This window comes from Salvelinus alpinus, chromosome 20 (assembly GCF_045679555.1).
Source record: "Salvelinus alpinus chromosome 20, SLU_Salpinus.1, whole genome shotgun sequence".
In the NCBI taxonomy this organism is placed as follows: Eukaryota; Metazoa; Chordata; class Actinopteri; order Salmoniformes; family Salmonidae; genus Salvelinus; species Salvelinus alpinus.
Window position 1 is genome coordinate 37,860,635 of NC_092105.1, and position 27,862 is coordinate 37,888,496.

General features: G+C 41.9%; 1 protein-coding gene across 4 annotated transcripts; it reads left to right on the forward strand.

Annotated features, from left to right (window-relative positions):
* Nucleotides 1-1,152: 1,152 nt before the first annotated feature.
* On the forward strand, nucleotides 1,153-27,862 carry LOC139546791 (glycophorin-C-like). Of its 4 annotated transcripts, XM_071355573.1 has the most exons (6): nucleotides 1,154-1,416; nucleotides 1,910-2,125; nucleotides 6,233-6,269; nucleotides 19,443-19,478; nucleotides 22,582-22,623; nucleotides 23,601-27,862. In XM_071355573.1, the coding sequence occupies exons 3-6, from the start codon at nucleotides 6,248-6,250 to the stop codon at nucleotides 23,795-23,797; spliced, it is 297 nt and encodes a 98-aa protein (XP_071211674.1). In that variant the 5' UTR covers nucleotides 1,154-1,416; nucleotides 1,910-2,125; nucleotides 6,233-6,247; the 3' UTR covers nucleotides 23,798-27,862. The 4 variants fall into 4 exon arrangements, with proteins under 4 accessions (XP_071211676.1, XP_071211674.1, XP_071211675.1 ...); XM_071355575.1 differs by lacking the exon at nucleotides 22,582-22,623 and having other exon boundaries at nucleotides 1,153-1,416; XM_071355574.1 differs by lacking the exons at nucleotides 1,154-1,416; nucleotides 1,910-2,125 and having other exon boundaries at nucleotides 2,133-6,269.

Here is a 27,862-nt window from a genome sequence, read left to right on the forward strand (position 1 = left end):
GCATTTCTTAGTTCCCACTAGCACATGAACGTGGCATCAATCCGGGGTAGGCCAGAGGGAGGGGACAGGAAGAGGGAGGAGGGGAAAGGGTAGGGCTATGTCCTCTTGCCAAAATGTAATCTGTAAATTACTGCCATTGACTTTAGTTGTAAAGGGTGTGGACTGAGCAAAAACATATTCATCATGGGAGTTATGTAGTCCAAAACTCTGGTATCGATTCAAACAAGGTTTCGCTAAAACTGCCTTAACAGAAAGGGATTTTTGAGCCTATGGGAATGAAATTCATGGCTCTAGAGTTACAGTTGCGTGGAACGAGTGATGAGAGAACGACTGGAATTTGAACAGCTGCACAATGTTTAGGGAGTGTTTATCCACAAGCCATGTCCAGTTGCAACACACACTACATGAAGCCAGAGTAGTCTAAACCTTGTCTGCCTCAATTAGTACATTTTGTTAAAGATTCTAGAGAATAACTCTAGATATTAATGAGCAAGGATATTAATATGCAACCAAATTATTACAATTTAAGTAGGACTCCCTACAGCATCCTTAACTCAGTTGCCGGAGAGGAAGAAAACTACTCAGGGATTTCACCATGAGGCCAATGGTGATTTTAAAACAGTTACGGAGTTTAATGGCTGTGATAGGAGATAACTGAGGATGAATCAACAACATTGTAGTTACTCCAGAATAGTAACCTAATTAACAGAGTGAAAAGAAGGAAGTCTGTACAGACTAAAAATATTCCAAAATATGCATCCTGTTTGCAACAACGCACTAAAGTAATACTGCAATTCACTTTTTGTCCTGAATACAAAGTGTTATGTTTGGGCCAAATCCAATAGAACACATTACTGAGTACCACCCTATATTTTCAAACATAGTGGTAAGCTTGTAATCATTAAGGACTGGAGCCTTTTTCAGGGGAACATTTTTTCTAAGCACAGGCAAAATCCTAGAGGAAAACACTAGGCCAAATCTACACTGGAGTTGCTTACCAAGAAGAAAGTGAATGTTCTTGAGTAGAGTTTCCTAGTTCCGAATAGCACGTGAAAGCGGCATAAAGTGAGAATCAGCCCCACAACAGCTGGGGATCATTTGCATGGTGCTGGGAGGGGCCTCCCGGTCCATTGGTGGAGTGGAAGAGATAATTAGTTAGGGGAATAGGTTTACAGGCACAGGGGGGAAAAAACTGTTCATGTGCTGCACAGCACACCCGGTTCTTAGGGCGAGAGAAATGTTGTTTTGGCTACAGACACTGTTAGGGTGAATGTCTTAAGGTGAAATATTTGTTAAGAGGGAGAACTGACTACCTTTAAATGTTCTGCTGCCCTGTTCTGAATAAGGGATTCTTCTTGGAGAGTGGAGTTAGAGAGCACAGGAAGGGATTCTTGGAAACCTGTTGCTGTGCAGCTGGTGAGTGCATGCTCCTTTTAAGGTCCTTTTTGAAAACGATTTAGTATGGTTTTTTTCTGCATGCTTTTAATGCAGTTAGGGTAGAATTTTCTCTTGCACCCTGGGCAAAGTTAGAACTGTCTGTTACTGCTCTTGACTCATGACAGGTTGTCATAGTAATAGACCCGATGAAGGCAGAGCTTCCTGAGTCTGTTTAGAGATATACTATAGAGTGGCATAGTAGCTGTTAACAAAGTAGGAAATAATGAAGCAACTTGTTGATTAGTTGTTTACTTACACAAGCATCCTGCAACTGACATTTTGAGGCTTGTTATAACCAGTAGGCTGTTTTCCCACCTCAACATTGGTCAAAGTGTTGCTGTGTCTCCTCACATAAGACACTTCTGTAAAGTTATAATTGAGGCAGACAGTGATATGTAGCCTACATAGTTTTATACATCTATGATGCAGTAGTCTGCATTTTATGAAAACTAAACACAAACTTCCTTTTCAGCTTATGTGACGGTGCAGCTGTGAATGACATCTGCCCTCATCGTGGCACCTAGTCAGCCATTAGACACCTAACACGGAAAACTTCGGTCAAAATTACTTCTGTGGTACATGAAGTTCAGAGTCAATGCTTGGATTCTACTTGACACCCTTGAGTCAAAACTTTATGGTTATGACTTGACATTGGTTGGGTACTGCAAGACTCTCCAAGACACAGAAGGTGAGTTCTGAGACAAAATGATCTCCTGTAACCAGGTAGCCGGGGGGAGGGGGCTTGCACGTTGTGTTTTTGCTTTTCTAACTCTCAACAGTATGTGGGTACACAGAACCGAGCCCCCACCCCCATCAAAGTTGCCCGTCCCTGGTCTACAGGGTGTATTGCATGTGTTAACTTCATGCAGGAGAGAGGCAGCCATGATGATACCCATGAACAGACAGGCAGGGATAAAGGGATAGAGAGAGAGGGACAGAGAGAGAGGGAGAGAGAGGGAGAGAGAGGGACAGAGAGAGAGGGAGAGAGAGAGAGAGAGAGGCCACAAACAAACAGGTAAGTGCCTCTCCAAGCTCATAGAGTTCATAGACTGATGATCTGTCTTAGTGTGAATCAATCTGACATATTATATATGATCTCTGATTAAATGATAGCAGCTTAAGTTTAGAGGGTGTTTTGCATGAGTTAACTTCATGCAGGAGAGAGGCAGCCATGATTATATATATATATTTTTAAAATAATTTTGTAGAGTGGAGATTGATTAATTTCAGTTTGACCGTTCATGCCTACCTTTTCTTTATAGAAAATGTTTTAACTGTGTATGTTGCTGGTTATTATTACATTATTACAACTGTATTATAAGTAGAAAATATTACGTTAAAAACTACACATTATTTAAAGCAAAAGTAGTAACAACCTGACATAGGGGAAGTGAGAGAAATGCTAGGAAATGATTCATACAGTAGCAGAGAAAGAGTACAAAATGGTTGTTAAATTGAGTATATCCACATTAACATTCACACTGGTATTCAGTACAGTATGAATGGTCATGGCCCTAAGACTGATTGGATTGTACCAGAGTAAGTGACCCTCTGCAAGGCCCCCCTTAGCGTTCTAAATCTGTAAGTTAATATTTGTCTTTATCTTTTTCACTAAAAAGTCACTAGTACTGAGCGTTAAAAACCTGAGCATTCACAGGGTTGGTGTGAGGAGGGCAGAAGAGGGGGGTGAGGAGAGTTATTCAGCTCTCCAGGCTAAACTATATATCTGACTGTTTGACTGTGATAAGGCTGTGCTCCATGCTTCCTCACAGCAGCACTTCCTCTGTTTGTTAGAAAGCTGTTGGGTCAGCATGCTGCAGATACAGGGAAGCAGAGGGAGGAGGGCTTGTGGACCATGTCTAAGGGAATGGGATAGTATAGGCAGCCTCAGATGTTATTTTGTATTTGTTTTATTGTTTTAGAGGGTAGATTCACTTTAATATTGCAGATAGATTGTGGATTCTATCAATGTAATTGTCTGCATCATTTCCAATCCCCCATATATTTTGTCCTTCTTTATTATTTTCCCCTAACCCTATCACCCCTCCGCTAATTGGAGTAAACTAATGGACAACAAAATGTAGGCTTCAACTTCCAGCTTATAAATACTATATACATTTTACAGACATGGTATGTATATTTTATATTAGTTCTCTTTTTTTATTGTTTTCAGTTGTTTTTAGTACCACCCTTCAGCTACCCTCAAACCCACCCATCTATCCCTGAAAACCATCCACTTTTGATTTCTAATTTCCATATATTTTAACTGTGCTTTAATGTTTCACAGAAGTTTTGAACCTTTCTATTCTCATGATTTCTACAGATTGTAAATTAAAAGATGAACATTTTTACTAAGAGTCTTATTATACTGAACAAAAATATTAACGCAACATGTAAAGTGTTGGTCCCATGTTTCATGAGCTGAAATAAAAAGATCCCAGAAATGTTCCATAAGCACAGAAAGCTTATTTCTCTCAAATTTTGTGCACAAATTTGTTCACATTGTAACTAACGTCGTCGGGAGAAGGAGAAGAGGACCAAGGTGCAGCGTGGTAAGTATTCATAATACTTTTAATAAATACTAACACTTGAACAAAACGACAAGCGAACAGTTCTGCAAGGTGCAATACACAAAACAGAAAACAACTACCCACAAACACAGGTGGGAACAGGTTACCTAAGTATGGTTCTCAATCAGAGACAACGATTGACAGCTGCCTCTGATTGGGAACCATACCAGGCCAAACACCTAGAAATACAAAACATAGAACAAAACATAGAATGCCCACCCCAACTCACGCCCTGACCAAACCAAAATAGAGACATAAACAAGGAACTAAGGTCAGGGCGTGACAGTACTCCCCCCCCAAAGGTGCGGACTCCGGCCGCAAAACCTGAACCTATAGGGAAGGGTCTGGTTGGGCATTTCACCGCGGTGGCGGCTCTGGTGCGGGACATAGACCCCGCTCCACCTCTGGCTTGGCCCACTTAGGTGGCGCCTCCAGAGCGGGGACCCTCGCCACCGACCCCGGACTGGGGACCCTAGCAGTGGGCCCCAGACAGGAGGGTGACTCTGGCAGCTCCGGACAGGAGGGCGACTCTGGCTGCTCCGGACAGGAGGGAGACTCTGGCTGCTCCGGACAGGAGGGAGACTCTGGCTGCTCCGGACAGGAGGGAGACTCTGGCTGCTCCGGACAGGAGGGAGACTCTGGTTGCTCCGGACAGGAGGGAGACTCTGGCTGCACCGGACTAGAGGGCGTCACTGGAGGCTCCGGACTAGAGGGTGTCGCTGGAGGCTCCGGACTAGAGGGCGTCGCTGGAGGCTCCGGACTAGAGGGCGTCGCTGGAGGCTCCGGACTAGAGGGCGAAGCTGGAGGCTCCGGACTAGAGGGCGAAGCTGGAGGCTCCGGACTAGAGGGCGTCGCTGGAGGCTCCGGACTAGAGGGCGACACTGGAGGCTCCGGACTAGAGGGCGAAGCTGGAGGCTCCGGACTAGAGAGCGTCGCTGGAGGCTCCGGACTGAAGGGCGTCGCTGGAGCCTCCAGAGTAGAGGGCGACGCTGGAGGCTTCAGACTAGAGGGCGACGCTGGAGGCTCCGGACTAGAGGGCATCGCTAAAGGCTCCGGACTAGAGGGCGTCGCTGTAGGCTCCGGACTGAAGGGCGTCGCTGGAGGCCTCGTGCCATAACTCCTCACTGGAGGCTTCTTGCCATGGATCATCACTGGAGGCTTCATGCCATGGATCATCACTGGAGGCTCTTGCCATGGATCATCAGTGGAGGCTTCGTGCCATGGATCATCACTGGAGGCTTCTTGCCATGGATCATCGCTGGAGGCTTCGTGCCATGGATCATCACTGGAGGCTTCTTGCCATGGATCATCATTGGAGGCTTTGTGCCATGGATCATCACTGGAGTGGAGAGACACACAGGAGGCCTGGCTCTGGGAGCAGGCACAGGACTCACCAGGCTGGGGAGACATGCAGGAGGGGTGAAAGATTGCTGGGGAGACATGCAGAAAGTGAAAGGTTGTAATCTGAAAAAAAGGAACAAGGCCATTTTTTAACACGGGGTTAGCCATTCTTACTAATCTGCTGGAAAACCATTTAGGACTTAAGTACAACTTTTGTATGACAGAGGTTCAATGCTTTAATATTTAGTCATTTCAGCTCTCCCTATTCATTATATAAATAGGCCCGTTTAATTTAGTCTGGTTTGCCGTTCAAAATAAAGTGGAATATTTTTTGCTCTATAATTTAAAAAAAACAATTTAATTGGTCTAGGCAGGGCCATAAGTAGATAGGTAAACTGGAATATGATTAAATAATTAATCAGCCTTGATTCTGGTTTTGACAGTTTGGAGTGAGATACTCAACAGGAATGTGTCTTACATTGTATCTGTGTAGCAATGAAAGATGTGATTTAAAGAACAGAACAGCAAGACCTAGTGAATGCAACAGCGCAACAGGTGTGTGGGTTTGTCTTTGTTCATGTGTGCAAGCATTTGTGTTTGTGTGTGTGTGTGTACAGTATACGTTTCTTTGCACCTATACTAAACAGGCTAAGAGGGATTAGGATATTTACGTACCATCTCCTCTTACTTCCTTTCCCATAGAGATTTGATACCAGAGAGCCGAGTAACACCCCCACACTCCTACATCAGGATACACCTTTAATTTCTCTAATTTCTGTCTCTCTCTCTTTTTCTTTTTCTCTCTCTGGACGTCCTGCCTAACACCCGCTCTGCCCGGCATGTGGAACACCACGGCTGTGGCCTTTAACACGAACCCTGACTAGGCGAAACCAGAAGCCATGACACAACCCATGCCAACCAGTAAGTATTCCCCAACTGTCCAATCTGGTACCGTTGAACCACCACACAACTCTCTCTGCATGCCTGAGCAGCCTGGGCTGTGCCTTGCAGAACAGAAACAGATTGTAGTGTCACCTTCTGCTCCACTACAGTATTTTACAGGAAGGGATAATGGTTTGGAGTATGCAGGGTGGAGTCAGGGTGAAAGTACTAAAACAGATTCACTCTCGAGACCCCCTATACTCCACACTGTTGTAAAGCACACAGCACCTGACCTTGTCTACCCCTGAGAGAGAAAAAATGGAAGAAGCACAACATATATCGAACACCTGGTAGTGAGGGGCATGCTAAGAGGCATGCTGAGTGCTGCTTGTATTACTGGGTTTGGGCCAGGAGTGTTCCAATCAAGAAACGAAAACAAAATGAACAACAGAAAGCAGCTGTTTTATTTTACTCCTTGTGATCTTCCATTGTTGATTTGAATTTCATCGTTTTTTAAATGTCTTTATTTATTAGACTCCACCTGTGTGTGTCCTGTCAAGAGTCGCCTTGTAAAGTGGCCAAACATTGACAGAGAAGGAAGAAGATTGTTACAGTTGTTAGAATTTCTTTCAAAGCATTGACATTTAAATGTTTTACATTTGAGTCATTTAGCAGACACTCTTATCCAGAACGACTGTTAGCTAGGTGAGACAACCACATATCTCAGTCATAGTAAGTACATTTCTCTTAAATAAAGTAGATATCAGAAAAGTAAAAGCATTTCCATACAGTTTCCATACATTAATGAACATTTATATTTACTGTAATTCTCTATATTTGCAGTACATTTTCATTGCTATATGGAATATGGTGATGTGTGAAACTCACTCCTCAGCCTGAAGTGTCACCACTTGCTCTGAAAAACTGCTAGCTTTCCTAAGGCGCCGACTGGTAAGACGCTTCGGGAAGGCGGTGTACTATAAAGGCAGATCTCCTAGATCTCAGTGTGAGCTGAATCAGGAGGAAGCAGTACTCGCTAAGCAAGTAGCGTGACGACTGTTACATATACACTAAATAGCTCTTACACATCCACAAATTTACTGTATGAAAGAAAATTACTAAATAAAATGTTAGAATCAAGAAATGCAGATTATATTAATCTATTGAAAACTTTACATTTTGAAATATCCAGATGTTATAACGAGCAATATCTGAGGGTTTATACTTTTATCAGATCAATCAAAGTTCATCATTAAAATCTGATTTGAGCAACAACAAAAAATAAATAGGCCTATATTTGAGCAAGTTTTGATATACAATACGATTTCATGTGGCGTGAAGAAAAACACAAATTCTCAGTCTTTGAGAGTTCATCATTGAATATGTACTGTATTGACAGACAGGTAAAACATATATACATTGTCACATACACAAATGTGTTGTTTAAAGGATGCCAGCTGCCATAAGCCAAAAATAAATGCTGGAAGTGCATGGTCATGTATACAAAAAATACCTAAGGCACATAAGTATGGGGGGGTGGCAGGGGGGGGGGGGGGGGGGATTAAGTAGATTCTTGTCTGTTAGAAATGCCTTCACTTTTAAAAGCCAGGGCGACTCCATCTATGCTATATTCACAGCTGTCATTGTGCGTGCTATCCATTGTGCGTGCTAGGGTTGTCTGCTAGGGTTTGGGGGAGACGGAGCAGGCAGGCGATATGACAGCTGTGAATATAGATCTCCTCAGACCCCGGGCCCTGGGCCTGACAGTGGGGAATGTGTTACCAGAGTGACAGCTAGACATCCACAGGATAAAAACAGTCATCTCTCACAACCAACCACTTTTACAGAGTTGTGGGATTTAACAAGGTGCAATTTTATCATGAGAAAAAGTATCCCCTCATTAGTGATGCAGTGACAAACAATTAATATGGCTGGATATTAGAAGCAAATTGCTCAGGCTGGGTTGAAGATGTTATGAACATTTAATTGTATATATATTATATTATATTCATATATATATATATTCATCTCTGTGGGTTTCAGGATAAATTACAGGACCACAAAGTGAGGTTGTATGGAGAACACCACCACATGGGCCACAGGTTTAGTCAGTGTCTGTCTCGTCAGTGTGTAGATCAAGTTTTATCTCCATACATCTGTACTATCTGGAGCATTTAAGTTAATGACATAATAGCAAGTCGTATCACTCAATATATCTGTAGGCTACTATGAGAGAGACAGTTATGGGCCAAAGAAAGAAGCAGGCAAGCGCCTGCAGACATTATAAAGCTGTCTTTCAGGGCCTGATTGTTCCTTGTCCTATTTTCCGGTGATGCATTTTTAAACTCCATTTTCATAACAGAGGAGAGGCAGCAGCAAACATCATTTTATTCGGCTACTTCAGAAAATGACTGGTTCTCCAACCCATGCATAATAAGCTTTAGGAAGGGAGGGTAAAATGTTCCTCTGCACAAGTCTGTGAATTTATTATTTCTCCTTGTAAGCATGACATTCCTTTCACTGAGCACACCTGAAAGCCTGAAACCCGTAAAAGAATATTAGAGGGTTTTAGATTTAATTCGATATTGTACAGTAACTACTGACAGGAATTAGGTTGAAGCAAAAAAGAGGTGATCACTTCGAGCTCCAATTATCTCAAAATAGGCGATGAAGACCCAATTTTAGAGACTGACTTGTCACTTTTTGATGAGGATAAGCTCCAATAACTCTGCTTTATGAGATATTAATGATTAAGCGAGCATAAAATTTGCTATCGTGCTTGGCTGCTGATAACCCTAAAGTGCTAGGAGGGAAATGTGATTTTAATGTTAATTGACAATTACCTGCCACCATGCCTACAGGTTGAATCATTCCCCGCCTGTAGCACAAGACAATAACACCATGGGAGCCACAAAGTCCAGCATTTCGCTACACCTGCATTAACATCTGCTAAATATGTGTATGCGACCAATAAAACGTGATTTGATTTGAAATAAAGTACATGTGTGGTAGTGTCATAGGAGTGCTTTGAGATCATCCTCACATTGTCATATGGTGGGACCGAAGATGGGTATACAACTGGGCTCATTCAGGTGTCTATATCCTTCACCATACAACTGCAATATGACTGTAGTAAGCTTTGTGTTGTGTAGGAGACATTTTGTTGGTGAGCTGAGGATAAATAAACAACTAGCAGAGTGTGAGTGATTCTAGGGTTTATGTATGTAAGGCTTTCAGTTAACAACTACATGACGTCACACACAGCCACGAATGCAAGATTAATTTAACCACACACTAAGGAGTATGTCAATTTGACCGTATGTATACAGATCTGTTAACATCCATTTGCTCATCAAGCACCAATTGTGGACCAGGACACATTGAATAGGTGCATTAAATAGGTGTTGAAGAATAATGATCTGTTTTTCAACCAGCTGGCAGGGCTGTTCAAAAACACTGAGGCAGCGACCTGATGTTTGTTTGTATAAGCTGTTCTGGTGGCTGTCACTCAACATGTTCTCATTAGCCTGCTATAGAAAAGAGGCCCTTCTCTATGTGTTATCAACTTTCACTGTGCTAGCTACCATGTTAACTTCCTGCAGCATATAACTGCAACCTATGAATAATCAGACATGGAAATAGAGCTATTATTTTCCCACACACACTAACCCCCAGTGCCCCTATCTTAGTTCACAGAGACAAGCATGTAGCATCTCAGACACAGAGTCAGGAAAGGACACAGGATAATGGAGATTCTCCATTTTTAGTATGAAAGCATATGTGTCAGAGGAGCTGAGAGGAGATGACAGTAGAGCTGACCTTGACTTGTCTGGGCTGCTGGAGTTGTGCATTCGGGAGAGGCTGTGCTTGTGAGGAGGCAGAGAAGGAGATTTCCCCTTCCTCTGCTCTCACTGTCAAGGTTTTTACTCTACTTTCAGACAGGTAGAAAGATTGATAGAGAGAGGTAGAGAAAGAAAAAAGCGGGAGAGAGAAAGAGAGCATGCTTGACAGAGGAGGACACAGACAAATACAGAGAAGCAGAGAGTGACAGAAGGGAACAGTACGTGGCAGGCTGAGAGAAAGTGCTACAGAGATAGATTGAGCCTGGGATGGATGGAGTAGTTGGAGAAATCGATAAGAAATTAAAGGGAGAACTGGAGTAGAATTAAAGACGAGATGGGAACAGGAAATAACCCTTTCTGTTTTCTTGGAGCAGGATGTGTTGTATTTAGAACTGTAGGGGTTGGAGGTATTTTTTACAGGAGATGAGGGAGAAGAGGAGGAGGATGTGTTTCTAAACCAGTGTGGAAAGAGGGGAGAGACCCAACAACAATCCCAGACTGGCGTCTCTGTAGTGTGTTTATCTTACAGAGTCTCCTCCCCCTATTCACTTCATCCCTCAGCTCCATGCTCCAGAGATAACAGGACATATGTGCTGCCACAGCAGCAGCACCAACTACCTCACACTCTCCCTCTCTCCCTCATGCTGGTGCTATAGCTTCACACCAGGGAGAGCCAATCAGGTGCCTGGCAGGGAGGCTAGATGCTGGTCCTGGAGGACAGCTGTCCAGTACGTTTTCCAATTCCCTTGGAGCGTCTGTCTTTCAGTTTCTGGAGACAGCAGAGGTGCTTAATTGATTCCACCCAGGGTAAAGGGTGAGCACTCTCAGATGTTTATAGCACTCCCATACAGTGTAAATCTCAGTGCGGTAGTGTTACACACATATCTAAACTGAGAGAAAAGCAGGAGAAAATGGTACGGTAGCTCACCAAAAGTTTCAGGCTCTAATATCCTCTGTCGTCAGTAACCACAGAAATGTTATGAGTAATATTTAAAAGTTGGTTCTGATTTTGTAAAAATTTCATAGCATTTGCAATGAATCAAATTCCAAGTATTCGGGTGCAGGGTTTAGAGTTGAGACGCAGTTAATTAGGCCAAAACCATGGCAACAAACTTTCACTGCTTTTCTACAAAAGAGCAAAAGCCTTCGCCAGGCGCTGAACCTATCTGCCACGGTCTGGACTGTTCTGTTTATCTGTTTCTCCCTGATTCACTGGTCTCTCTGTGTGTGTCTACAGTAGTTAGGCCGGCAGAGAACAGACCTCTTTGTATATCCCCATAGGCGGTAAGGCAACGGGGAGCACAGGACAAGGCACCATCTGTCCCGAATAATCCTCAATCATGCCTGAAGCAAGTCATCTGATCCTGCCATAAGATTTCATAGCCATTAACAACCTGGCCCAGACTCTTCCCATTCCCCCTTTACCCAGTCAGCAATGGGACAACTGCTGTACCTTTTACACTACAAGGAAAGACAGGAAGAAGAACGGAAATGGAAGTAGTGTTCTACAGTTGCCAGTGCCATATGGTTGGAAGAGATAGGGTCTCCAAGCTATATTCCCAGCCAGATGTGACCCCCAAGGCCAACCTGGACTCAGTGGAAGACTTAACATAGTAAATGAAAATCCGTGATGCTCAAATTTGTATTTTGTTTTCTATGTGACGTCTAGTCTATAAGTCCGGGCTGCCAAGGCTGCCAGCCAGTAAGAGAGATGGATTAGTTTGCTGCCTACCAGTGTCTTTCCAAGAAGAATGAGGAGAAGGCACAGGAAAGGGTGTTTGTCATCTCCTTCAGCCTGTCGTGTGAATGTGTTTGCATTATGAAGTGGGGTTTGAAGTGGACTCAGGTTGACCGTAACTCTCTTGTGGATATCCCCCTGTTGAAGTCAATGTAACACAGATACCATTGTTCAGCTTTCATTAAAAACAGTTCCCAAACAATAACAATTCAGAAGGATAGACTAATTCATGAAAGGCAGGTTTACATACCATTATGGGCCTCCATGGTCTCAAACAAGTTCATGAACCCTAACTTTTCCTTGTTGTTTATATTTGCCTAATATTTTATTCTGAAGTACAATGCAACCATTGGTTGTTCTCCAAAATAAAACGTATGCTCATTATTGTTCATAAGCCACTCCGACGCAAATACAATTGCATTGCCATAATTCACAGGGGGAAAGATCTTTCTTCCTGCTGCCAGTAACCTTTAGCCTCCAATTATTTTCCCTCTGTGTGATTTTGTAATGATGAAGTGTGGTCCTGCTATTGAATTGGTACAGGGGAGCACTGAGATAATTGAAAGGATCTGAGGGAAAGTGATTTCATTTCTCAAATAACAATCCCTGAGGCAGTCTCCAGCTGACAGTGTCTGATTAGGGCTAATAACTGTTTCAGCCAGGGGGCATATGTTAAGTTTTAAGTATTAGTAGCCTAAAGTTAAGATGACAACTGTTAGCATAGCTGGGCGACTGGTTAACTTTGGTCAGTTAGGTCAAGTAAGGCTTTCGCAACATGCTGGAATAGTGATCTGCCAGATCTGATCTGCCAGATGACATCATGTTTATTGAGGTGTCTGATCTGCCAGATGACATCATGTTTATTGAGGTGTCTGATCTGCCAGATGACATCATGTTTATTGAGGTGTCTGATCTGCCAGATGACATCATGTTTATTGAGGTGTCTGATCTGCCAGATGACATCATGTTTATTGAGGTGTCTAGTTGTTTGATTTTGATGATTGCCACACATTCAGGACACCACCTCTTTCTCTAAAGGTGTGTGACTTTCTCAATCTATTCTGTCTGTATTCCTCATTTCGTGTTGTAGTAAAGTTAAGGAGAAAGGTAAAAAACAGGGAGAGTGATGCTGCTACTATATGTGTCCAACACAATATTTCCAGTTTATTTCCCGAACCTTCACTAGGTAGGTCCTATCTCCTCAAACAGTTTTTCACAATTTGGCCATAGACTCTTGGGCTATGTCCAGTCAACCAGCCATTTTAACCCTGTGAGACCCAAGCGTTTTTGCAACACTTAGAAAAATTACTCAAGCTAAGAATGTTTGTTTCTCTATTTTTTTCTACAGAATCACTACATCATAGAGAAGACAGGAGGACACACAGCAAGAGATACTGGGTCTAAGGATATTAACTATGTAGTGTTTGACATGAGTTCACGACCTGTTGCATTTTTGCATTTCTGCACTTGGAGGTCTCACAGGGATAAGAGACAAACAGTGTTTCCCTTCCAGCTTAATTTTCCAATATGATCTCCCTGAAACATACTATTATTTCCCAGTCACTAAATAACTATATATGTGACCTGGTGACCAATGGGTCATTCACAATCTCCCACATGTCAACTCTCTCAATAATTCAGAATCCATTTTTGCCTCTGAAAGATGAAAACATTTCCTTCATGCAATTTTAAACTGACCTTGTGCTTGGTAAACACTATTTCTGCAAAGCTCCTCATTTATTTTTCTGAGCATTCGACTCCAGTTGAATTTGTTATCATTTTTCACTTTTTGTTTTGAAGTGAGATCGGACAGTGTCATCAGACAGGATGTGCAGAGGGCCAGCCCTGCTTCACCCAGTGACTCAGGAAACATGTGTCCACAATGTTAGATATAAATCTTTAACTGGTCACTCAGGCCACAGATTATAATTGGTTTGACAACCAGTGCTCGAAACCAAACACCCAAAGAAGTTACCATTGTGCTTCCCTGGAGGTTTGACCAAAAATATATGGTTATTCGATAGGTTGTAAGGCTCCTGGTAACAAGTCTCTGAGAGGGGATCTGGGGCGCACCCTAATCCATCGTTCTGACAGCTCTGGGCCCGACAAATAAGTGACACTGCAAGTGGGGGAGAAAGATAATTTGTTTTGTCTTCTTAATCAGAGCTGCGATATTGGATCCAATGTTCTATTGAGAGCCGTCCTCATGGTGGCATGGTAAATTATAAGATGCCAATCTAGAGGCTTCCTCAACAGGTTAATTACTTTTAGAGTATTCCATGGCAGTCCGATGATAACATTGTCATCGATCATCCTAGTAGAACTTTGATTTTGCAACAGAACTTGCAGACAGAGACTAGGGAGTCTGAGAGCCTGAGTGTGAGAGCGATAGCGAGAGAAAAGCCTGAACACAGCCAGATACAGACAGAGAAAAGCAGAGTAAGAATGTGGGGAGAGGCAAGGAAAGATAAGGGGAAATGGAAAGTAATGCCAAATACTTGAGACACAGTGTAATGGTTCAGTATAATGGTTCTGGGGCGTGGGTGGAAGGGTTTGGAGGGGCCAAACATGTTTTATTACAGTACAGCCCACTGGATCACAAACAAGAGTTTGTGCTGAGGTGTGGCTGCCCTGTAACCTCAGTCTAGAAGCCCTACCTCTCTATTCCATCTTCTCCTTTCACTCTTCCTCTCCCTTTCTTTGTATATAATTCCAGGTTTTTTCTCTAATTGTCTTTTTTTCCTCTCCATTTGTCCCGGTTGCTTTCCCTCACGCCACACCCTTCAGACACCTGCTTTCTGCAAGTTGTTGGCCTCCTCACTCACTTGCTTCCTTCCAGAGCTGTGATTGAAATGTTGTCATTGAGAATTCTGGTCCCGGTTAGAGCCTCTGTCAGAAAATGGATAAGGGTTGTCAGGGTAGCAACGAGCAGCGAAGTAGCCGTGGAAGGAAAGGGGAGAGGGATGATCATGGCACATGGGTAGGTCTGCGAGAACCAACGCTCCACATATTTAACTTGTTACAACACAACACATAACATTTGATAAACAACCTCAGGTTCCAAGAAGCGCTCCCTCAAGGACCAATTTTCTGATAAGATCTCTCGTACAATCATGCCTACAGCCAGAAGAAATATGCTTTCCACTTTTGATGGGATGCCTGATAATAAAAAGTGTTCAACAATGAAAATACAGGTTTGTAAAGCCTGTCCAAGTTTAACACAAAATGGTGTCTGACAAGCTTAAAACTCCAACTCATATATTGGGCTTTTACGGGGGCGACCCACTCAAGGCTACTTACAGGCCTGGTCTTCTTCTGTATACAGCATTTCACTCCACAAATTAACTTTACGTAGTATCCTTGGCAACAATTACAAGACCTCAGACTTAATCATATTTTACCTTAAACACAGACTGTGTATTACCTACTGTTTATCAATAGGCCTAGATGAAGTGTACTGATAATTGTGTTTATTCAGTGGACCCTTTGGAGAAGATAACAGCTGACTGTTTTGTTTTTGCATTCTGTATCTACGAGATGGATTGAGTTTTGTTTTGTACAGTCTGTATTGATTGAGATACCCAGCCAGATTTCATTAAATGAAACTTTGAAGCCATTTTTGTTTTACTACCGCACTCTCTCTCTCTGCCCGTATGTGGTACACAGAACTATTCTGATGATGACTTTGCTGTGTGTCTGTTTGTAAAGACTTCATTGCAAGTTCATTACTGATGTTTCCCTATTGCCAGATTGCACTGACATTGCTTGCATTTCATCAAAGCATCTGACATCACTGCTGTTGAAGAGATTGCACTATTGCCCTCCCAATCAACCCAGTCTAAAGCAGCAGAAGAAAGAAAGTCATTAGAATGTGTTGATTAGTTATGCCTGGCGGGCCGTTCGCAAGTTATTCAAATGTGTGTCGTTCTGCTGCTTCGTCTCTCAGGCGGTCATTTACTTTCATTACCATCTCTGGAGATGATGATCAACCTGCATCACTGCTGCAGAATGCACTAGATAGAACAACGCTGAGTAGTTTGGTGCCTATCTAGCCTAAATGGCTGCCATGCAACTTGAACAGTGTTTTGCAGGAGATCTCTAAACACACAAGGGCATAGGCTTTCTGCTAATACTGAACGTACAGTTCTTCAGTAAAGATACCGTCTAATGTAAGTGTTTATCCTAGAGCTGAGTAACTAGCATTCACAGTAACAAATGCAGTATGGAGAAAATATGAAGTGGTTCCCATTAGATATCTGTTTTTACCTAATGAACTCATAGAGGCTGGTCAAACCTCTCAGATTAATATTTTAAAATGGCATGTCTGCATGGTTTCAGAGCTGATAAGATGCCTCCCTCTCCAGCCTCCCACCGCTACCCAATCCTTTCCTCCGTATCCTTATCACAACGTGACTTGGAGGTCAGTGCATGAGTAGAGTACAGTATGTGAGGGAAATATTAGTCTGGAACATGGAAGAGAAAAGGTAGCTTTGGCCAGCTCAAACAAAGTAGCCATTTTGATTAGCGAAGCACGATTGTTTTCTCAGACAGCAATGTGCATGTAGCCAAGAAAATGTGGTAAGACTGGATTGCAGTCCATTGTACATACCCATACATACCCGTACATACCCATACATACCCGTACATTCTGCCTTTTGTATAGTCTATCGGGGAGTTGCGCTCTTGGACTTAATGGAAGCAGTAAGCTCAGGCTTTCAGTTCCTCAGAATGGCTATGAGCTACTGACTCAAGTGACGAAATCAAAGCAATTCTTCAGTCAGCCATTTATTGCCCTTTCATTGAATAGTCCATTTAGATATTATTTTTGTTGTACAGCACCATACCAGTCTTACTCTGACAGTGCTCTTACTGCAGGGGATAAATAAGAAATATGTTTTCTCCTCTAAGTGATGTGACGAGGAAAATGATTGAGAAAGCCAAAGTTCTTTTTTTGCACTTTTTTTTGTACCTGCAGTGTGTGGGAGAGGCAGGGTTCAGAACACATGTATATGAATATTAGACCAACGTTTTTAAAAAGTAATAAAGTCAAATATGAGCCCAGGCAGGGAGTTTGAGGTGAATGAAAGATACAAGAGACAAACTTGGCATATTAAAACTATTCTGCAAGGATAAAGTTCCCTTGGTCTGCAAATTGAAATATTTGACATTTTACTCAGGAGCGTTATCTTAATGCATTCTAAGACCCTGACGTTGGGAGAAAGTTCATTGTTCATTTATGGAGACCTTGCAGTCTCAAGACCAGGAGTAGGTTTTTGATGTGATTGGTTATGATTTCTCCTGGTTGCTTACATAACATATACCTAAGAATAGTGTTGCTAATGGTTGGTGCTTAGCTCATCCACAAACACAAATGCTGTACATTGAACATGCTATAGGCTTGTGTATCATTTTCTCGACATGCAGTATACGTATTTAGAAAATGCAGTACACAGTATAATAAGGGGAAAATAAATAAAGGGAACTGCAATATTATCATGTTTAACCAAGACACAACCACTCCGCCTGCCAGAACTCCAAAGAGGTGCATTTCATTTTAAAAGACACTAAGTATTTAGATTTTTCAGACAGCTGCATGAGCAGCCCTCAGCATGTTAAATAATACAAGACGAGCATCCTTCTCTGTGGAACATTACCGAAAGGGGAAGAGCAGAGAGAGAGATGGGGGAAGAGAGAGGTATTTATCCAGTCATTTAGTGGATGTTTTCACCCTCAGTTAGGCACAGGCAGCGGGAGTCAGCCATATCCACCAGACAACGACAGGTGGGAAATACAGTTGAGAAACCGCCCTTGCACCCCATCGATATTAAAAAGTTTGAAATCCTCTGAGGTGAAACTGTGCTTTGAACACCGTCTGTTCAATCCTTGAAATTCGAAGGCTGTATTGAAGAGTTTGCAGGTTTTTTTGCAGTGTTATCAAAATTCATATCTACCATCTACATATTTGACACTGAATTTTTATGATAGTCTCCCAATCTCCCATGTTGTTTGATAGGCTCTGCTTCTCAGACTGAGATGGAGATTATTCTCAATCCCCTTCTGCCACTTCATAATTGGAGAAGCATTGGTCCAACAAGCTAAATGATCCCAAATATTTGTGGGATTACAAATTGAACAGCAACTCACCAACAAGTACAAGTTAGTAACAACACCACAACTGTTGATTTGATTTGAGACATAATTGTGTTGCGACAGCATGGATGGCCTCAAATGACCGCTGCCAAAAAACCAAGAGTGTTATTGTCATGGTCGCTAGCATTTGCATTCACCTCTCAAGACTTATCACAACTCCATTAATGACATCCCCTATGCCAGCTGGCCCAGAGAGGGAACCAGGAAATTGACTGTCCAACTGCAATACCTCTATACTGAAAACTACTTTAGAGCGCCAACTCTGCACTACGTGATAACATTTTCATTAAGATTGTCCCATGCAGTCTGATAGTGTGAGAAGCAAGATGCCAGCTTTTCTAACATTTAAATGGATATTATTTACTTTTCCTTACGATGGCCACTAAATTGGACAGCCATTTAGGGACCAAGAGCCACTAGAGCTAGATGCGGCCAGGCTTTAGCATATATTTATTTCCTGAGAATATCATATCAGCACAGTGTCAGCCACAGATCTGCAGGGTGGAATTAATTTGGCTTCCAGTTCCCCCTTCCTTCCTACAGGGAGACACTTACCAGGCCTGCTTCACAGCCGGCTTTGGGCAAGATTAACGCCACTTCTGGGAATGCGATGAAAGCAGTGTCTCGTTCCCGGGGCAAACTCTTCTGCGGATGTGTCGGCGAACAAAGTGAAAGAAGGAGGTGATGCACGTTGGCTAATGCTCTGTGGCATCCAATACTCACCACCCTCCTCACGCCTTTGCCTGCCTGTCGGCCTCTTTGGCTTCTGGTGACGGGAAGAGAAATCTGCACTTGGATGTGGCTTAGTGGTCCCCATCGGGGGCAGTGCAGATGTCCCACTCTCCATGTCGCGGCAGCGAGCGGATCTTGCTAACGAGGCTAACGAGGAGGCACCTCCGGGCGAGACAGGCCCCCCGTGTTTGCTGGCAAATTTATCAGGGATTTGAGCTCTCTCCACAGCTCTCAGATCTTGGCTGGCCTGATTAAGTGTAGACCATATAAAGAAATTAAACTTAACCCGTTCCCCTACCCTGAATTATGGATGGATATATTTTTGCTTTTAAAAAAGGATAGGATAGGCTGCCTCCCTCTGAATTTCACCATGCATCTTAGTAGCAGCTTAAACTATTGACCTGCTTGCTGCCTCATGTGATGTTGAATCTTGCCTTAAGCAAAGTTGCTATTTTTTCCAGCAGGGTTTCCTTGCAATTATTTGAATTTATGCATGCACTTGAAAGAGTGCAGTTCTGTAACAAAATATTGAGTAGCATTGTCTACCTACACTTTATAAGAAGTATAACAGTTATAGCTGTTGTGTAATTATGTAAAAATATTGTTTCAGCGACTATTCATATATAGTAAGACTGTGAGGTGAAAAATGTATTATGATTATACATTTCTGGAGTGAAAGTGATATTGTCTTCTGAATCTTCCACTGTATTCTACAACCAAGCACTGCTTGCTTTCTTTGTGTATTCACAGGTCTGAGTGAAACAGCAGACATGATGACCCCTGTTGGTGAGTTTATTTTTCGATAAAGTATCTTAAGTTTCTGCAATCTGAATAATGTTATGCATTCCGAAATCCAATCTAGATTTTTACAAGGGAATGAGATTGCATAGAGGTATCCTGTCTTCTATCTGATAAACAGCGATAATACACCACACTAAAGAATGGTTATATTTAGATAAGACAAAATACATGCAGCTCGGCAGCAGACACAGGGTGTTTCTCAATATGCATACTACCGTGCTCCACACTCTCATGCTCCGAGTGCATTCTCCGAGGATGTTCTCTTGAGTATGTTCTCTTGAGGACAAGAGTGTGGAGAACACATAAAACATTACATTTGAGAAGTCCTCGCACTCCCCCTACTGTATTACCTGACGCTGCATCTCCCCATTCACTGAACATTCTTCCAACCAGGACAATGGTAACAATAGAGGCAAAACAAGATATACACAAAGCAAACGTTTTACTTCATAATTGTCAGCTAGATATATGTGAATCGTAGTAATCTAGCCACCCAGCTAGTTAAACAGGCAACAATAACCTAAAACGAATGTTATGCAATGTAGATGTACATTGTCCGTGTGTAGCTAGCTACCAATTCTTCATGGCTAGCTTGCTAGTCAGTAGGCCCTATTGAGTTACCCATTCACTGAACCTTCTTCCAGCCAGGACAATGGCAGAGACAAAACAAGATATACACAAAGCAAACATTTTACTTCATAACTATCAATTAGCTATATGTGAATCGTAATAATGTCGCTAACCATATAGTTATACAGGTAAAATGACCTAAAATTAATGTGATGCAAAGTAGATGTAAATTCTTTTTGGGTAGCTAGCTAACAATTCTTTGTGACTTTCTGGCTAACTAACAATAGTAGCTAGCCAATCAGCCCTATTGACTTAGTATGGGCTTGCGATCTACAGTACGTAGGCAGGTAAACATGCCAGAATTAACACAGCATGTATTTACTGACATATCAAGATAACATATTGTAGTCAGGCAATATATGAAATGTGAATAGATAACATTTCATTCCGAAGTCGGAGTGTATTTTCTCTTAACTTCAATAAATGTTGCGTCATTTTTTACATGGTTGCGGCATTATTTCTTTGCATACTTTCCTTTGAAGATTGCATCGATGCATGCTTCAAAATATGTACAAACAGAGTACGCATTCGAGAAGTGCCCTCCGTGCTCCGTTTCACATACTTTGATTTGGACACATACTCCGATCCTTCCGTGCTCCAATTTGCATGCTCGGAGCATGGTAGTATGCATTTTGAGAAACACCCACAGTCTCATAACGGAGTACGTGTTGCTTTGGTCAGGTCTAACTGAGGGAGAAGAGAGGGTCTGTGAGTCTGCATCTAAAATAGCCAATCATATTTGGATCAAGATTGAATGACTTATGGAATTCATATGCATATTGAGGCCCCCAGAACAGGCAAGCATTTGTCAAAGTCCACAGGCCTAAAGTTTATGTTTTTTACACAATTGAAGAAAATAAAAAATTCAAATCTTGATTTAGTACACAGTAACTGAATGAGCCACGCATCCTGGACACTGTCCCATCCCAGCTGCTTCACTTCACTACTCTGTTCCCACAACTACACACTGAGGATCTGTTGTTGAATTTCCCTCCCTCCGTCCCAAATGAGAAGGCTCTGTTAGGGCTTTTTAATTGCTGAGAATGTGTCCACATCATAAACAATGCATCGAGATGAGGATCTAATGAGTGGGCGAACACCAAGATGTGTTTCGGGTGATTAGGCATTAATGAGGCTGCCTTTTAATTGCGCACTTTGGGGTCTCCATTAACTAATCACCATTTTGTTCTTCCTTTCTTTCTTCCTTCTTCAGCTATAGCGCTTTCTCATGCTTGCAGGGATCGATCTCCATTTTGGATTTAACGTTGTGTTTTTATAAATGACACGGTTTCGGCTTTGACTGACTGACTCTGTGACTCTGTCCTTCAGAGAAAGTCAAGTCAAGATGGGCAGATGTTGCCTGTGCAATAATTCATGATTACCTTTAATCACTTTCTTTAATGAGAGTTTTGTCCCCCGGTGACGGATACAAAGTACCTCTCTGCACACACACACACCAGGGAGACAGCTGTCTATTAAAACAAACCTTTATGAAACATTTACATTTGTTAAAATAACAAAGTAAAGCCTGGGGAAACCATCCCAGAGACGACTCTGGGATGGTGGCCTTCTAGGCAGAGTTGAAAAGAAAAAGCCATATCTCAGACTGGCCAATAAAAAGAAAAGATTAAGATTGGCAAAAGAACACAGACACTGGACAGAGGAACACTCATCCCGTAGTCGCCTCTTCACTGTTGACGTTGAGACTGGTGTTTTGCGGGTACTATTTAATGAAGCTGCCAGTTGAGGACTTGTGTGGCGTCTGTTTCTCAAACTAGACACTCTAATGTACTTGTCCTCTTGCTCAGTTGTGCACCGGGGCCTCCCACTCCTCTTTCTACTCTGGTTAGAGCCAGTTTGCTCTGTTCTGTGAAGGAAGTAGTACACAGCATTGTATGAGATCTTCAGTTTCTTGGCAATTTCTCACATGGAATAGCCTTCATTTCTCAGAACATGAATAGACTGACGAGTTTCAGAAGAAAGGTCTCTGTTTCTGGCCATTTTGAGCCTGTAATCGGACTCACAAATGCTGAGGCTCCAGATATTCAACTAGTCTAAAGAAGGCCAGGTGTATTGCTTCTTTAAGCAGGACAACAGTTTTCATCTGTGCTAACATAATTGCAAAAGGGTTTTCTAATGATCGATTAGCCTTTTAAAATGATAAACTTGGATTAGCTAACACAACGTGCCATTGGAACACAGAGGTGATGGTTGCTGATAATGGGCCTCTGTACGCCTATGTACACCTATGTAGATATTACAAAAAAATCGTTTCCAGCTACAATAGTCATTTACAACATTACAACGTCTACTCTGTATTTCTTATCAATTTGATGTTATTTTAATCGACAAAATATGTGTGTTTCTTTTTAAACAAGGACATTTCTAAGTGACCCCAAACTTCTGAACAGTAGTGTATATGAGCACATCTGAAATCCTTTTCTTTTTGCCTCGTTAGTTTGCGACGTGGATGATGGAAACTTTGATGCCATACTAGGAGGTGAGTTATAATAGAGTTCTTCTCATGCCCAGAACATTCAAAGGGTTTCCATCAGCTTTGCTTCCCTCTGCAAACCTCATCCAAGTCAATATGGCTGATGGATTTGATGCTGGAGGCAGACATCCTCCTTAGTTTAACGATGCAACACAAAGACATCGCTTTCCCTTTCTTTCAAAGCAGCAGTCTGCTAAATGTTTCGGAACAGAGCTATTTAAAGCTAATTTCTGGAGTCAGCCAACCAACGGGACAAATTTTACATGTAATGCCACTGCTATTTTTATGGCACAAAATACTGTCCTTGTCTGCCAACAGCTGTAACAGACCACAAAATATGCATTTAAAAAGACACTTTGTCCTTCTTCTACCAGTAATGTGTTCAAACTAGAATCTAGCGTGAAACTGACTTTTTATTATCAAGAGACTGGCATTCTACAAAATAGACAATTAAGTTGCAAAACATCTTCACAAGTTGTGATTTTTGGCCCAAGACAGTTTTTTCAAACTTAACAGGTCACTGTAGGACAATGTGTCTCTCCTACCACATTACCGCTACCATTCACTGTTGGCTAACCATCACAATGAACTTTGATTGAAATATTGTCCTTTGAAAATAACAGAGAAACAGTTGTTTAGGCCTGTACTTGTCTCTGAACACCACATTATTGAACAAGCTCTTGTTCTGTACTGCACTCTGTTGGCAGATTTAAGCTTGATAAGTATTTGGAGATGCATATCCCTTTTGGTTTTGGGTTGGCGTTTACCAACCATCAAGGAACGGTCGTCTTTCTGATCCACATACAGTCCAATGACTTTGCCCATTCAAAGATCAATGACACTTCAATGTTGACGTCCTGCCTGTGCAGAATCGCGGGCTATTGTGAAAAGCATCCCCCATTGTATTTTGTCATTGTGATAGTGAATTGTCATTGTGAGACCAAAGTCCTTGCTGTAACACCCTCATCTATCTCCATTTGCAGCTGTCATTGCTGCTGTGGTCCTGGTGCTTCTTTGCTTGGCAGTGGTAGTGATTCGCTACATGTACCGGCACAAAGGCACCTACCACACCAACGAGGCCAAGGGCACTGAGTTTGCCGAAACAGCGGATGCGGCACTTCGAGGCGACCCGGCTCTGCAGGATGCCATGGACGAGAGCAAGAAGGAGTACTTCATCTGATCGCAGGAGCGGCACCCCCTGCTGTTTACAATGAACTTGAGTCTGCCAAAAGAAGTGTATTTTGGGGTTGGAGGATAGAAAAGCTTGGAGAGGGGGTGAAAATGCCCTCGCCATACTGAGGCTCAGAGTAACTGTTCAGACAATCTACCAAAGAAACATCAGATGCATCTTACAATAATATAAATTCGGTATTCTTCCCCCTATCTGTTTTTCTCTCCAATATATTTGGCATATCACCAAGCATATATACTTTTCAAAACACTGACTTTGCTATTAGGAGGCTATATTTGTCATGCAGAAATGGGGAACTGTCAGGAAAATGCTTCTTATGAGGATCTAAGGCACCCATAGACACCTATGCCTTCTGTGGAAAAAGCAAGAGTATTCCTAGAACAGAGAGTTGTAATTAATGGTATTGAACCCAAAGCAAAATCAATTTTGGAATGAAGAAACCTCTCAATAAATTGTAGGAGGAAAACATGGAACAAATTATGTCGAAGGAAGCAACTTTTACTGTACAAAATTAATCACCAATGGGCCCTTACCAAAATCCTGAATATGTCTGGTTACTCCATGAATTACTTTTGAAGAACCTTTGTTTGGATTGTGAATGTCAATTTGTGAGTGTCAAGGGAATGCCTTTAGCAATGGTTAATAACTAGTTAATTACAGATCCAAAGAGATAAAGTGAGAGGTGAACAAGCTAAAACTGCAGGAAGACCTTGCCGGATGAGGTTAGTTGTGAATACCAAAGTGATGCTGTCTTAGACAGGGAGAACCAGGGTTCAAACAGGTTCCTAATGACATTTTCTCACTAGTAGCCTGTACACTGACTAAAATCAATTCCAAGTATATTGACATGCTATTTGGATAGCCACAGAAAACGAAACATATTGTGGTCTTCCCATCCTGATTTGGGCTTAATAAATTACACTAACTAAAAGTATTGTGCGGTTTGTGTCCATAAAATGTTTAGCATGAACATTATAGACCTGAGATTTTTTGGGATTGATGCAGAAATCCATGATGACTTTGTGAGCACCAGAGGTTCCTGTATAAATGTCTAAGGGTGGATAAGTGTTGTGATCTGGTCAAGGCCGTAACCATATTTGTAGAACAATTTGTGGGGCTATTTTAACACTGTAATGATGCTTTTTAAATTGCCTTGCTAAGGAAAAATATTAAAGTACAACTCATTCAGCTGTAACTGCACTGACTCAGTAAAACGACAACTGAAATCATTGGATATTGTTTGAGACTTTCCGCCAGGATGATACTAAAAATGAGAACACCAAGGCTTTGTTTTTTTTTGTCAATTAATTTTATTGTGGTGGAAATGGCAACTGAAAATAACCCCCCCCCATGCTCCAAATCTCATTTCAATTCCCCAAACCATTTTTCTCTTCTCTGCTGGCTTTGATTAATGTGAACTTTTCTTTGTCTCCATGATTGCCAAGTACTAAAAGAAAAGAAATGACCGTTTTCTTGATTCAAAAAGAAGGTTTGTTAGAAAGGACAATGCAAGATGGCTCCTCTGCAAATGATGCTTTGATAACTAGTGCTGATGCAAACAAGTATAAGACACATACGCAGCAATATAATTATTCACTCTCCTGAGGGCGGACACTTTTTTTTAGATCACACCTTAAATGGAGTGTAAGACAATTGCTACCAAAATGTATTTAATCTCTGCTGAAGATAACTAAATTCTCTCTAGCTTGTAATTTCCTAACACAAGATAAAAATGAAAAGACTTGTAGGGAGAGGATGCTTGGCTGTGCCTAGGCATAGCACTTAACAAAAGCTGTTCCAGAACTGAAGATACCTTGATCCCAGAATTGTGCATCATTTGTTTGCTTTTGGCCCTCTTTGCAATAGTGCATGTTATAGACTTTCTCTATAAGTGTATTTCATACATTAATAGCAGCTTTCAAACTGAGAGCTCTCTGTAACTACAGTTCATTTATTTTTTTTCATTCTTAACTGACAGGAGACCACTGGCATTGAGAAACAGAGAGGATAGATCTGAGCTAGCCTCAGCGGCAGTAAGAAATACAACTTTACTCTCTGTTTCTTTTGCACTGTGGGATTACCAGATTCAAGTGGCAGGAATTTACTCTTTACGTCCCCTTCACCTTGAATGTTTTCTTAACTGTTGAATTATTCATGTTGGCGCATTATTTTGAAGCTCAAATGTTTTATTTATTTCCACGAGGTAAATCCAACTAAAAGCAAATAAAAGGCATTCTATGTCAAATGTACTATTTCCAAGTTTTCGAAAATGACATATATAAATGTATTATTAAGTGAAAAGTGCTGCTCGGGTTCAGAAGTATTTTCCACGACTCGTGAGCCGTGACTGGTCTTCCAGATGAATAGACAGTCGAGTGTAGTCATAGCTAGTCTGTTTGTCAAGAACTCTGATGAGCCCACTATCAAAAGACTGCTGTGAAACTTATCAAGCATGGCTCCCCTTGCAGGGAAGATTTAGTTCTGAACGGTAAACAAGCTGAGAAACGATGAACTGAGCATTGCTTCCATGTAAGTCACTCTCTTGAAATCTCTAAGCTCCACCATGATTCCAGGGGAAATAATCTATTTCTGCCGTACAGTATAAAACTGACAGAACCACGTCATTTTCTCTGGTCAGGTTGCATCGCAGTCACTAAATACTCAGTCTCAAGCCTAGAGCATATGAATGTCTCGCAACAGCTTCATTTAAATAATCCATTCTCTTTCCATCCATATACTGTCCATAACAATCGTTCACACTCAAACAAGAAAAAAATGAATTAATATGTAGGCCTACTGCTACCGTACTTTCCGTAACATATTTTAGCTGTGTTTGGCGCCTGGTTTATATCCCTCCCAAAAATTGAGCCCTCTCTCAGACACTCATGTGGAGAGACACAATAAGGCCTGTTTGAGCCGACAGGTCTCAGACAGGAGTTATGGCCCAGACATTTGCCTTGATTGATCTCCCCTCTCTGGGAAAAGAGAATCACCGTAAATAATTCCCAGTGTGGTCTAACAGACATGACCGTTGGACACTTCTTGTCAGATCCCTTTTCAGACCGCCGCTCATTTCAAGCTTCACACTTTCAAAATTTGTGACCGTAGCTTGAAGCTCCTCAGCAAACAGGGACCAGTGCCAAGAAGACAGAGAGAGATGAGAGTGCCTGAGTCATTCTGCACCATCACATTTGCAGCCAGGACAGTTAATTTAGCTATGAATCCCCAATACAAGTACAAGAAGTATTAGTCTTTGTGCTGGGGTTTACACAAACTACAAAGATTGGTGGAAGCTCGCCCTTCCCCAGTCTTGACTGAGATTGACTATTTTGAATCTCCCTCGGACGTTGATGACGCACAGTGATTCTTGCCAAAGACAAATAGCTTTATTGAAGTTTATTTTAGTATTCTATAAAACTCTGAAAGCTCCCCTTCTCTAAGAGTGAGCAAGATAAGGGAAAAAGAAAATGCATTTGAGTGTTGAGTGTCCTCCTTTGTGATAAAAGCTTAGCGTGCTGTTTGATTTGTTCATTGTGTTGCCTTGTGGTGACATGGTGTGCTCAGGATTGTCATATCAAAGTCAAGTTTCAACTGGGAGCATTTAATAAGCTATTCTTCATGACAACATTTCCCCACCAGCAAAATAGTTCTGGATGTTTAATGGCTGCTTTGTGTGTGTGAGTCAAAGTATATAAAGTTTAAGCTGAGCTCTTTGGTCCAAAGCTGTTGTTTGGGAGTTGACATTGCTTTATGTTGATCACCTGTCACGCCCTGGCCATAGAGAGGTTTTTATTCTCTATTTTGGTTAGGCCAGGGTGTGATTAGGGTGGGCATTCTAGTTTCTTTATTTCTATGTTTTCTTTTTCTTTGTGTTTGGCCGGGTGTGGTTCTCAATCAGAGGCAGCTGTCTATCGTTGTCTCTGATTTTTTCGACCTGTGTTTGTGGGAAGTTGACTTTGTTTAGGGCACATAGCCTTTGAGCTTCACGGTTTGTTTTGTATTGTTTATTGTTTGTCGGCGTCAGTTCTAAAATAAAGAGAAAATGTATGCTCA

Coding starts and splice junctions, on each gene's coding strand:
- LOC139546791 (XM_071355573.1), top strand. CDS start 6,248: ATGACACAACCCATGCCAACCA. Junction 19,479..22,581: donor AGACATGATGACCCCTGTTG/GTGAGTTTATTT, acceptor TTGCCTCGTTAG/TTTGCGACGTGGATGATGGA. Junction 22,624..23,600: donor CTTTGATGCCATACTAGGAG/GTGAGTTATAAT, acceptor CTCCATTTGCAG/CTGTCATTGCTGCTGTGGTC.